This window comes from Clavelina lepadiformis, chromosome 5, assembly GCF_947623445.1.
Source record: "Clavelina lepadiformis chromosome 5, kaClaLepa1.1, whole genome shotgun sequence".
Lineage (NCBI taxonomy): Eukaryota > Metazoa > Chordata > Ascidiacea > Aplousobranchia > Clavelinidae > Clavelina > Clavelina lepadiformis.
In genome coordinates, this window is record NC_135244.1 from 14725013 (window position 1) to 14738175 (window position 13163).

The 13163-nt window shown below is 35.7% G+C and overlaps 1 protein-coding gene across 1 annotated transcript; it reads right to left on the minus strand.

Moving 5' to 3' along the window:
- Positions 1-372: 372 nt before the first annotated feature.
- On the minus strand, positions 373-12338 carry LOC143460958 (laccase-like). Its single transcript, XM_076958660.1, has 14 exons — positions 12166-12338; positions 11092-11276; positions 9663-9767; positions 8543-8674; positions 4817-5013; positions 4154-4297; positions 3880-4081; positions 3459-3712; positions 3232-3328; positions 3034-3148; positions 2692-2840; positions 2437-2542; positions 1886-2000; positions 373-712 (listed from the first exon to the last, which is right to left on the minus strand). Exons 1-14 carry the CDS (start codon positions 12284-12286, stop codon positions 658-660), a joined length of 1977 nt encoding a protein of 658 aa, XP_076814775.1. The 5' UTR covers positions 12287-12338; the 3' UTR covers positions 373-657.
- Between the last annotated feature and the right edge of the window lie 825 nt (positions 12339-13163).

A 13163-nucleotide genomic window follows, 5' to 3' on the forward strand; every position in this document is an offset into this window, starting at 1 on the left:
TAACTTGGCTGTCCCGTATCTATAACTCAAAAAAAGGTTGAGTTGTCTTTTAAAAAGTGCAATTTTCACATCGCTGTATTTCTTAGGAAAACGGTTAGAATGCTTTTTTACCGTTAAATAAATTCTGTGTAAGTAAAATTAAATGTTATTATAGGACACTGCTGAGATCACAAAATACGGATGTATTGACACAACAACTAAGGATAATGAAGTCCATTATCGGTGTCAGAATTAGAAAGTTGGATCTTTACTTAGATTAGCGTTGTTGTGAGTTGAATGCTTGAGTTGAGATGTTTAGTGTTTCTGTGGCTAGCGGTATTCTTTTCAAATGCACTGCATGGCGGGTGTTGTGTATATCACAATAGTTATACACACCAGATTACATTATTTATTGCAAAAGTCAATTGCTTCCGTTAAAATAAAAGAATTTCGTAAAAAGAATGTTATTTGCACACAGCCCACAATATTATAAAACACCATCCCCTTTTCAACATTCTGTTACGACTGAAGAAATTTAACATTAAAATACTAAAAAAGCAACATAATGACAAAATGCTACATTTTTGTCGATCTCAAACAATTTGACTATACTACGTAATTCAAGGTAACTGAGAGATAATTATTTGAAAGCGGCGTCGAAACCTGATTCATCCTGTTTCAAGGCAATTTGTTGTACAAACGTTCCGGAACGGCCAAAGGCAGAAGCAAAGATCTGAAAACAAGAGCAATCATATATTCGCACGATTAGATGATTTGCAGCAAACCTTACATTTTGCTATATCGACATGATATTTTCACATTATCAGCATGAATGGTTTTACCATTTGGTTGAAGGCACGTAGCTCAGCATTTCTTTTTATGTCTAATAGAGTAAGAGCTTATGAATTCATTTTCGATCTTTCGTTTGTATTATTTGATAAATTGACCTACACTAGGCTCGAGTATTTAAAATATTGTGGATACAATATATCTTGAGTTAATTATAGTTACAATATACCTATAGTTAGTTGGTTAGTTGGATTTGTTCAGTAAGATAGTTTAATTTCAATAAAAATTCTCCGCCAAGAAATTCACGGCACTTTCCCAGATAACTTAATTAGCCCTACTCAAAACTCTTGTTGGCTGAGTGTTAACAAAGCAGGAAACACGCCCTCGGCAAATTAATCCATAAAACCCTAACATGGTTTCTTGTCAGCCAATGTCTGCTTAAGAGATTGTTCGAATGGACGGGCATAAATGTTGACAAAGATAATGACATTAATATCATTATTGTATACAAGCCTCCACTCCAGCCCAGGCCCTACCCTTGTTACTCTTTTTTATTTTACACGATAGTAATTTTAGTTGTCACCACAATGACCGGGGACACAATCAGGACTGCGTGGATGGCTTATCTATACGCTTAGTATTTTTGATCTTAGATTTGTTCAAGGCGTTACAGATGAAAAATCGTACAATCTACGGTCTGTGAGTGAGACAATGTTGTATCAGACTGCCCGACTCTTGTTCAGTCACATTGTATTGGGTGAGCAACAAACCAAGTTCAAATGAAGACGATTTCAACAGACAATGAAAGTATAGAATGGTGGAAGTCTTTGTACACCAGTTAAGGAGTGTATTTTACTCGGAAAATTGAAAAGTGCTATACGATACTTAATTATGAGACGAAAAGATGTTAGACAAGTGCTTATAAAGGGTTTTAAAGGTCCTGAGTTTGAAGCGTCTGATGTAACCGTTTATTAATTATGCTCAAATTCTGGGCGATTGTTGTTTATTTATATCTCACTTCCTATGGCTATATACTGTTCGCAGGAGGTGAGTGATAATATGCTTTGTAATAGCCTAGCCAAAGTAATAGCCTATTCTGATTACAATATTCTCTTACTTTGTAACGGAAGAAGATGGTGGGCTGTCGTTTCCAGGCTGGTAAACTGGGTCGTTTCGAAAACACGATGAGGGATATGCTCCAGCGGAAGTGATGCTTGCTTCCACGCTTGCGCCTATTATGTTTGAGAAGTTTTAATCACATCATTTAGCTGTTAACGTCACAATCAATATAAGTTTCTAAAGCGGTATGGGCACGAAAATAAAATTGCCCAGGATAAGGCAACCATAACCTTCTTTGAGACAGATTGCATTAAAATGCTAGTTAATTTGAAAGCATGAAAACATGGTATTGATAACACATGTTAGGCATGAGACAATTAACATCGGACTAATTACATATTTTCTAATTTTTGTCCATCTACTGCATAATTATAAGCGCCAAAAACGACCGAATACCTAACATTTTCATGCGATCGATGCTAGAGAATTAGGTAAAAAACTGCTATAAAGCAAAATAGAACTTCCGTGAGCGCTGGCGCTGTGGTTGAAATTGAAAAAACAGAACTTTATCATGTATAACTGAGGTTAACTTGATCACTGATCTTTCACCTTGATCTACAATTTCCGTTGTCATCATCATTCCTTGATCTGCGTCAGATTGAAGATGGCAATGAACCACTACTGGGCCAGTATATTTGTGTGTTCTAAATCGCACCTGAATAGATTTAGAAAATTATTTTGACGGTTAATTAGAGAATTTACAAGCAGACAGTTATCTAAACCTACAAAGCTTTAATTGCGTAAAAGAAACGAGTTATTTAATTATTGAGTATTTATTGAATTCGTAAAGCTATAGGTCCATGCCGTAATATTTCCAAGTGGTGGCACTAAAATGACGTCCCTATGTTCTCCGATCTGAGCATATCCGATCGTTCCTGATCCTCCGCTGGATTGTTTTTCATCATGTCCGAGATAATTAAGAGCGTCAGAAGGCGATGTGATGGTAACACTTTCTACACAAAGAAATTGTGGTTGCTTTTCTATAAGCTTAAATATGTTAATAAATTGAGGAAAATGGTTAAAGCTTATTTTGCAATATCTGTCCATAACAGAAAAAAACGGGATATAACAGATATTCATCCCACTTAACGAGCTGTTCTAAAAAAATGCAGATTTAAAAACACAATAAACATCATAGCCATGTACTATCGTAGTTCTGGTGTTGCCATGTACAGCCAGTTCCATTTTGACCGAACAATTTCCAGTTGCTTCCGCCGTCATCTACACCATATGGTCCGATATAAGGGTTGTAGCTAATGACCTGTCGGTCAAAAGCGCACAAAACACTTTTTTAGTATTCACAATCGATCTTAGCACAATGGTATAGCAAATGAAAACAATTACCTGCATGTGATTTACATGCATGTGGATAGGATGAGAGGTTACATATTCAGTGTTGACCAAATGCCATTCTTGTATCGTATTGACTCTTGCCTTATAGCTGAACATGACAAAAATATTTTGTGTGTAAGTGTCTGTGTATGTGTGTGTGTATAAAAGAGATAAACTAACTCTGCGATATACCAACAACAATGCACCGACAAACTTGATTTTAACAAAATTTAGTCTACCGTATATTTGATTCAGAAAAGTCTTCCCTTCCAATAGTATCGGTGGGTGTAACTTCAACGACAAAGCGGCTGTCGATATCTTTCTCGGTAACATCACGAAGATCCGACGCATAAGAAGGACGAGATGGGAGTGTACTTGGCATCGCTGAATTTAATACTTCACTTCCATTTACAACTAGCGTGAGCAACGTTCCATTGAAACTTGGGTGTTCGCCCATTGATAAGTGATCATCAGGCAGAAATGTAGAACGAAGCTGCGACCATTTAAAAGAGTTTAAACTTTTTGCTTGGTTTAACAGAAAATCGAAATCTTTATTGATTTATTTTGCAAGTCTAGATCATTATCATCTGGTAGGCTACTGAGCATAGCAATAACCAAAACTCGCACCAAATTTGGTACAAAATACAAGGATTGTTTTACCTCATACGTTCCGGGATTAGGACACTTTACTAGCCAATCAACCCTGCTTGCAGCAAAAAGTACGCTTCTTCCGGTCCCTAAATCTCGCGGTTGATCAAGGTACATTCCGTCCAAAGCAATTTCCTTCACAGTACACGATGAACCGTCATTGGTGTTGGCAAGGTGAACAGCAAGCGCGTATAAACCGCCAGCATTAAGCAACCTTCAAAGTCAACATTTCATTGGAACTATCAGTTGTTAGATAAAAGTAAACACCATCAAAAGTGATCCATACCTAAAACGTTTTACTTGTCCAGGTTGCATAACTAGGGTAGGCTGTAACAGCCCATTAACAAGAACGTATTTAATTTCGTTAGTCGGATCTTCGAGCCAATCTTCCAGAGTTGTTGAAGATTTGTCGACAGTGATGTCATTCAAGCTGTGAATGGAACCGAATTCCTCATTTTTAGCAATTATTTTCAGTTCAGTACAACAAAATTTACAATTCACAAATTCTTATTACCGCATCAGCAAGCTTTAAACTCTACTTAAACGCTTGATTACAACACGTAAATTCAAATAAGCAATTGTTACAAGTTAAACTTCCATAGAAGTCATTTTTTTTCTAAGCCAGTAATTTGAAAAAGAACTTCAATAGCAACACTAAAACAAGTTTTTTGAACAAAATACATTTCTAACAAACAATTAATGTAGTTACGGATGTTTTACCTTAAAAATAACAAAACTACCCCGCCCTCCACCCCCCTTCCTGCCGCAAAAAAGTTTTTTTCACTTTTTCATAAGTTTGACGTAATACCGGTACGCCGCAAGTTTGCAGTGGCAAGTAGACGTGGATATACATTAAGTATATTTACGTAAACTTTTATTTTCTTTAATTTAATACCAACTTGTTAAGGTCTAGCAATTTAAGCTTTTATGATTAAAAATAAGTAATCACCGAAATCCTTCATAGTCATGGAGGTCCTTTTGTGCAACAGAAAAACTCCCGTCTTCGTCTGCGGAATATTGAAAAAGTTGCAACACCATTTGAAGATCGTTCTCACAGTTATTGGGACATGATACAGCATCCAGGTCTGTTGACATCTCAGCCGGGTTATCTTCTACAACAATCATACCTGCCATTCCGCCGAGAACCTGGACAATATACAAGTTATGATTCGACAAACAACTTACGACCACGTTGTATGGCTATGACGTGGTCACTGCTTATAATTTAACCCAAAGTATTAGGGCTGCTAATTTAATCATATTGTGACCAGGCCGGTTCCTTCTTATAAATGGCCGGTGAATGAGTATACAAAATCAATACAATATTTTCGCTACACACACACGCACACACACGTACACACTCAAGAAGGCGTTCGCCTGAAAAAAGAAGATTTCTCTGATTTCGATAGACTCTTACGTAGGGCTTCAAGAAACTTGTTTAAACCAATCAGGAGGCAGTTTGATTAGTGCTGTTTTTAACCTGGGAATTCTACTAGCCCTTGGCGTGTTTCACAGTTCTGGTTGGTGTGCAAAACTTGAATAGAAATTGGCATGAAAAATTAGGAAGTGCGTGTTTTTAGGCCCAAAAATCTTTTTTTTTTACTTTGAGCCTATGCAACGGGAAGTAGAGACATGTTATTTTTGCCATATTCTAGTTTAAGATAGTATCAGTCAAGCCAAAAGGGCCTATCTTCAGGGGGGACAAGGCCTATAATAATGCCTGCAAGGTCAAACTTTGGGCATCGCAGTTGTAAACCAAGGTTTTGTGACAATATATCGAATCGATATAGTCTGGTCCTTAAAATATAAAAAATATCACGTACAAAAGGTTATTCATGCCTGACTTTGTAGTATAGTTTGTCGACATATATAGGCACGGACGGGAATCTTTATCTTTTCTTTTATACTGTTGTACAGTATGATAGAGCGATCGAGGCATATTGGTTGCTTTCCTATTTATACTCAACCGTTTTACTTCAAAACAAGTGTAATGTTTTTACATCAGTATCGAGTCTTTATAAATATCCAATACTTGCGTACTATACCCAAGCATAATAAGTTGTTCATTTTTCCAAGGTTTTTTGAAATTTTCGACTTTGCGGTTTTAGTCAAAAGCGTAGTTAAATTCAAAGGATGAAGGAATAGTCGAAGTTGGACATTGATACTACTTACGTTGTATGTGGTTAAACTTTGCAGTCAAGGCAACAATTGCAGGAATTATAATCATTAATAGTTACACCGGCATGTTTCACAATTAAACATTTGTTCAGTTGTTCTTCTTTAAAGATATAATCGAATGAATACAACGTATAGTAGATATGAGTTACCGTAAAAATATTGATACTCCATACGGAGATCTACCTCCGCGACGTGCACATAAACGAAGTTTTAAAGATTGATCATTTCTAATAGTTGAAAGTATGAACAACGAATATAATTTGTGATACTATAGGGCGTGGCAATAAAATAAGAGCTTCACACATTTTATTGTTTGGTCAGTGAATGTGTTTAAGGAAAATATTTGTACGACATAGCAAGGTGTTCCTTATAGTGATTGTTCTTATCGCTCTACAGCAGGGGCGGGCAACTTCTTCGGTCGGCGGGCCTGATATGAGAAAATGAAGTACTTGGCGGGCCGGATTCCTGAATAGATTGGAACGCAGCTTTGTCTTATTAATGTTCATGGTCGAAAATGTTTGCTCATAAATGTATGTAGACCCGAACAGAACAAGTAGATTTATGGCCATCTTTCTCAGGTTGGCAAACTTGGACTTATTCAGTGACGCAATACAAGGATTGCGGCAGAATGTGGCCTGCGGCCACATTATCATGTAAGACCGGAAACTGTCTGCGGGCCGCTCAAAATCCCGTCGCGGGCCGGATCCGGCCCGCGGGCCGTATGTTGCCCACCCCTGCTCTACAGGTGCCAAAGTGCGTACAGATACAAAACTGTACACATGAACCTAACTTGATTAGCGACAGCAAATATTTTGGTACTGTCGCAATAACGCGTTGGGTGTTTTTTCGTTAGGACGCCTTAACACTTTGTGCAAACATATGTGCAATTATATAACTCATTAATCATTGAAGAAGGTCTAGTCACTTGTGAATCGGAGTTTGACAGTTTGAAAATTTATTTCTTAAAACCTGTATTAGGCCTATAACAACATATTCAAGAAAAAGCAGTCCAATTTTTAATCAGGCGGATATACATGTTTCGCATTTACATTGTTTTCCAATATACTTCAATATACTATACTATACATGCAATACAATAAAATATACTATACATGGACCTAACTTGTATAGCGACAGCAAATCTTTCAGTACTGTCGCAATTACGCATCAGGTATCTTTTCGTTAGGACGCCTTAACACTTTGTGCAAACATATGTGCAATTATATAACTCATTAATCATTAAAGAACTAGCGAACTTGAAGTCACTAGCGAGTCTGAGTTGGGCAGTTTGACAAATTAGCCCTATAACAACATATTTAAAAAAAGCGCTTTAATTTAAGTTGGGCGGATATATATATTTCGCTTTAAACTTTTTTTCAAATATACTTCGTTTACAACGTTTAGTTGGTCTTAATATGTATAAACACATTAGGCTGTTTTGTGTCAAACTAACTGAGTAGTGTACCGGTTACATCCATTTTTATAAGAAACTTTGGGTTGGAGCTTGTAGTAATTCGGCTATTGGAATCTTAAGGTTGGACATAAATTTTATAGAATAACACAGGGGTGGGCAAACTTTTTGTACTGAGGGCCACATTTGAAAAAATGTTGCAGCCGGGGAGCCGCACACTCTCATTACAAAGTAGGAAAATTTACCCGTTGTGTAAATAAACGCATATTCATATTAAACACAATTTTTGTATTTCACACTCAGTTACGTTTAAAGCTATGCAATCATCATCACAAAAGTTAATGAGACTTGTGCAACTGAAAAACACACTCGTAAAGGGAATAATATTTTGTCATGTAACCTGTTTAATTAAAACAATAAGTGATGAATAGGAGTTTCTGCAAGTGCCGGCGGGTCGTAGTTTGCCCACCCCTGGTATAACATATAAGTTTCTACTGTTTTCATACATAAGTTTCTTCGGCTTTCATACTTTATCAAGACATGGACTTGCTTCAAATCAAAGTACCGGGAAAATAAAAAGGCAAAATTAACTGTTTTCCCCCGAGAAACAACGGATCTGCCGTTTACGGCAAAGTTTTGAGTATTGTCGTAGAGGTTTGTACATGTTGCGTTCAATAACAGGATAGCATACAAACGATTACGCACAAACTAAACGAAACGAATTTCTGAACTAAGAGTTTGTCCAATACAAGTGGTCCTTAGCTTTTTCAGAAAATAAGCCCTACAACTTTTTCTAAAGTTTCTTATACAAAATATGAGTGTATATATGTTGTTTAAACTATACTAACAATGTAACAATACAACTATTGCTAAAAATCTTGAAGTCAGCAATAAAACAAAGCACAGTATAAGCTACTCTAAAAAGATATTGAATTGCGTTCAACAGTGTTCAAAATAATCAAATAATTGCTGTTACTTATCATCTTTCAATTAACTGTTTCTAGTAAAAAAACATAAAAATATAAAAAATACAAACAAAAATGTGTATGACAATCGGAACTTAGACAACGGCTAATAGATTAAAACCTGAAAATAGGAACTTCCATGAAAGTGGGGGTGATACCAATACGTTCCTCTCGCCTGTTCATCATCGATGTTATATTTGTATGAATAGCTTTGGGTGGGTCCGATTTCAAGAAAAACGTCATCTTGAGGAGCCTGCAGGTTAAAGTACAAAGCTTCAATTGGTAAAAAGAAGAATATAGACTATGGAGCTAAAGGTGCCTTGTTTTATATTAAATATTTATGTTTGTAATGTTTACATGACAAAGACTTGGATTTAGCAGGAACTCCGATTAAGCTTACAAGACTGTTTCGTATATTGTGTTGAACACTGCAAAATTAATTTCAAGGTATATTTCAGTCAGCCGAAACTGACCCTTAGTTGATGAGTTATTCAGTTCTGAGAATTATTATTTCGGACCTTAGGTTAGCTACGGAAAACAGGATATGATTGCAGCACTTTTTCTCGGGAAGTTTTAAAACGTTTGTATTGAATGACAGCATAGGTTTGAACTAATGAACCGACAGAACTGTTAAGTAACGCAAACAATGGACCCCAAGCTGCGAGATAAAAATCTCTACAACCGCAAATTCTGCACTTGTCATACTTCTAGCAGACAAATCAAGACGCTGGTAACACTGCAATATATTGTCACTCTGGTATATTGAATTATTGTATAAAAATACCGTCTCAACTTGAAGATGTAGCATTAAGAATATTTTACGATAAGGAATGAATCCGTTACAGAAAACGTATCTTTAACAATGCTTTGTCCCATTACATAGAAAAGTAATTGGATATAAACGTCTTTAGAATACTCTAAAACGAATTGAATTCATCCGTTACATATATATGCAATTATACACCTATCCAATATAAGTGAGGTTTACTGTATAAGTGCATATAATGAATGTTTTTGTAAAATAAAGTTTACATGAGAGATTGCTAAATATTAGTCACCTAATAGCAAAACGTGCAAAGAACCAACACATAAACGACTATCAATGTTGGTATAAAATTATAAGCGCAAATAGCGTTGCTTTGGCTGTAATGACCACAACCATGGTAACCGAAAAGCGAAAACGAATTAACGAAGCCATGTCATTAAAAGAATAAAAGTCCTGTATAGTTACAACAAAAAACCTTGCTGCTGATGTGTAAGCCGTGAGTATGAACGTTTGTGGTGTTGGGGTGACGTAATTCGTTTATGGCTGCTCCACTAAAATCGGGTTCTTGCAAGTTGTTGATCTGTTAAAGAAACAAAAAATTAATTACAAACTGAATAGTAAATTGTTACTTAAGACTTTGTAAATAAGCCCGGTAAATAATGTTTGCGTTTGGTGTTGGTACATACATGTCGAAACAAGTAGCCTATACCAGAAGTGTAGCCAACATATACAATAATCTTATAATAACACCTATACATAAAAAATTAAACAGAATATTCGATAAAAATAACCAAACACCGCTTATAGCATACTCAACTTCCAGTAGCTTAACTTCATGTTGTAACTTTCAATCGTTAGCCAGATAAACAATTGCACTCTCATAACAGAATAAATAGCGATTACAGGAATTACCATAACTCATTTCATAGCTCCGTTTAACCGTTTTATTTATCACGTCTTCATATGAGCGTGCAAGTGTACGCTGGACCGAAAATCAATTAAATTAAATACTTCTACGAAATTTAGTTATTATACATCATTCAAGAAGCGCATTTTGTTATCATTGCTTTAAAATTTATTACCTTCTGTTAGCAATAAGTTGTAAGCTGAGCAAATTACGGTGATGTAACCGTTAGTATGCTGTCTATAATGACCCGCATAATAATTACCTTTAATATACTTTCTCGCGTATACCACAACAGCAGATGTGCACCAAAACAAAATTTTTATTTGAGTTATATTCTACTTTTTATGTCATGTGCAGTAATAAATCTTTTTTTGCCGAGAAAGTTGACAAAACGAACCTCATTGGCAGAGTCGTAACCAAGTGATCGAAATCGAGTGAAGTCACTTGCATTTTAAGACTCAAGGCAAGTGAATAAATTTTAGTTAGGAAGAAGTGGCTTGCGCCATTTTATAAATGGGGCTCGAGCCAAGACGAGCTGTTAAATATCTGAAACCAAATCAAACCGAGTCACAATAAAAGCCTAAATTTCCGTTTTGTCAACAAAAAAACCAGTGTTTATAAAATTGGTATTGTTTAACAGTGTCTTGTGCGCTGGCTGAAAAACCATACATCATTGGTCGGCATATTAAAAATTTATCGCAGTTTTCAAAGCATTCTGCACCTAAACACGTGGTTGTGTTTTATAGAAACAAAATAAAATGTTTTCGGCGTAGCGGTAAAAATGAGTCAACGGGAACTAACTCGAGTCAAGTCAGGTCATTTAGTATTTTTTGTGAAAGGATTTCAAGTCAAATAAAGTCTTTGATAAAAGGAACTCGAGTCAGACGCTATTGAAGTCATCAGCTTGATTTGTTACGATTCTGGTTAAATGAACAGATTTGTACAAATACATAATACAAGAGTACTAATCCAAGTATAGATATAGAGTCAAACTTACTAAATTCAATGAAACAACATCACCAGGTTTGATTCGAAGTGTGGGGCTCGGGAAAGAATTGTTGTATAACCTCCGTAAGCTATTCAACCAGTCAACTTGAAACTCGGTTACATCAACAAGCAACGAAGTTTGTAAACGGCCACCAGAAGAAATCACCTGCTTGGGCGTCTTGAACCTTTGTCCTCCTGTAAAATTTTACATAAAAACGGTACTGCAACAAAGATAAACACTTGCAGTGTGCACATGCCCATCGTCACATGCATTTTTCGTCAATTTCAAACAAACTATATTGACTTAAATGTATGAAGTTATTTTACCTGTTAGACATAACTAGGGCAACCATTTTTTTGACCTAAAAATTTTAAATTTTGACCTTAAAATTTGCAAATTTTGACCTTATTTTGACCTAAAAAGTTTAAATTTTGACCTAAAAAGTTTAAATTTTGACCTTTTTTTGAAAAACGCTATACTAATAGTCTCTACACTGTCTACAGCAACTTTCTAATCTAAAACTGCATTTAAAATTGACAAAACGCTTTTCTAGTGTTGACTTTTTTTCGTTTCTGCTTATTAAGATTGACAACTTGCAGTTTCAAATGCAATGCCTTCACATCGTGACGTCACCAGACGCGCTGAAAGGCCTTACCTCTTTTTGTGGCTTTGGTTGTAAGTATAATTTGGGGACACTGGAATTGTTTGCGGTACAAGAAAAGAGAAAAACGAAAGAATAATATTACAAAATGGTTACAAAATTACAAGTTTAATAGATTTTGACCTAAAAAAAAGACCTAAAGAAACAATATGACCGTATTTTGACCTAACGTAACATTTTGACTTTATTTGACCTAATAACTTCTATACCACACGTCGTACAAAGCTGAAATTTGTTTTGTGTTTGTTTGATAGCATTCTGAGCAGGTTAAAAAAAAATTGACCATATTGACTTTTGGTTGCCCTAGACATAACTAAAAAGCAATATAAAATGTTTGTGTATAGTTGAGTATAAATTTCTATATAAACATAGGCTATATATCTCTACTGTTATACATAATATACAAACATTAACGCTTGTACCTTGAAGAGGCTTACAAGGTGAAGACTCCGAACAAGACTGGGCAAATATGGCTGATGTAAACAACAGAAGCACTTCAAGAGTAATGGACCACCTGGCACTTGATGAGACTGAAAGAAACATATTTGCTATGGCTTGCCAACAGTTCGACTATTTTATTTTCATCAAACTACTAGTGCCTGTATGTGCAGATAAGTCAATACGTTAAAATTAAACCATATTATGCAAGCAATAGCAGAAGCCGCAAAATTTTTCATTATCAAACTGTTATAACTTAGTATAAGTTGTAGTTATAACTTAATGGTTGTCAACCGGGGTGCTGCGGCACCCTAGGCGCCATTTAAGTTTCGCAAGGGTGCCGCTAGTTATTGCACACTAATCACTAGTCCAGGAAAACGGTTGCGAAAATAATTTTTGTTTAATGCAGAAATTTTTGGTTTGACTGTTGGTGCCGCCTAACCTTTTGGTTGTTTGCAGGATGCCGTAAGCCAAAAAAGGTTGAGAACCACTAAAACTACTTAACTATAACTTATACTATAACAGTTTGATAATTAATTATACTCAAGGAAGCAAAGATCTGCATTGCTGAAATTTTGTAAACGTGCTTGTAGCAGCTAATACTACAATATCTTGATGGAACAAAGTTACTTGTCTAATTATTCTACGTACAATTTCAACTCTCTTCTACTTTTTCAGTATGTCAGCTTAAAAAGAGTTCAAAATTTTTATCGATGGTTAGTCTACTTATACATTTCTTTTCGTTTCTACTTTTTATGAAATCTCAGCATAACACTTTTCACCTGTATCATATGGCATCAAAAAGCCGTTTCAGATTCAACGCGTGCATCAACAAGCATGTTGGGGACTTCTGTTGGACTTGGAAAAAACTATTGCTTAGCCAAAAAGTAGACTAAACGATTTTTGAAACTATTTTTCTAGTTTCTTTGTTAAGCTAATTTGAAAGGTATCTTACACCAGGGCTTCCCAAACTGGGGGTCGC

Bases quoted from the DNA above. Each gene is read 5' to 3' on its own strand.
- LOC143460958 (XM_076958660.1), bottom strand. From the start codon at position 12,286: ATGTTTCTTTCAGTCTCATCAAGTGCCAGGTGGTCCATTACTCTTGAA. The intron at 5,014-8,542 runs GTTTTAATCTAT...TATATTGTCCAG, and splicing joins ATGGAAGTTCCTATTTTCAG to GTTCTCGGCGGAATGGCAGG. The intron at 2,001-2,436 runs GTGAAAGATCAG...CAAACATAATAG, and splicing joins AACGGAAATTGTAGATCAAG to GCGCAAGCGTGGAAGCAAGC.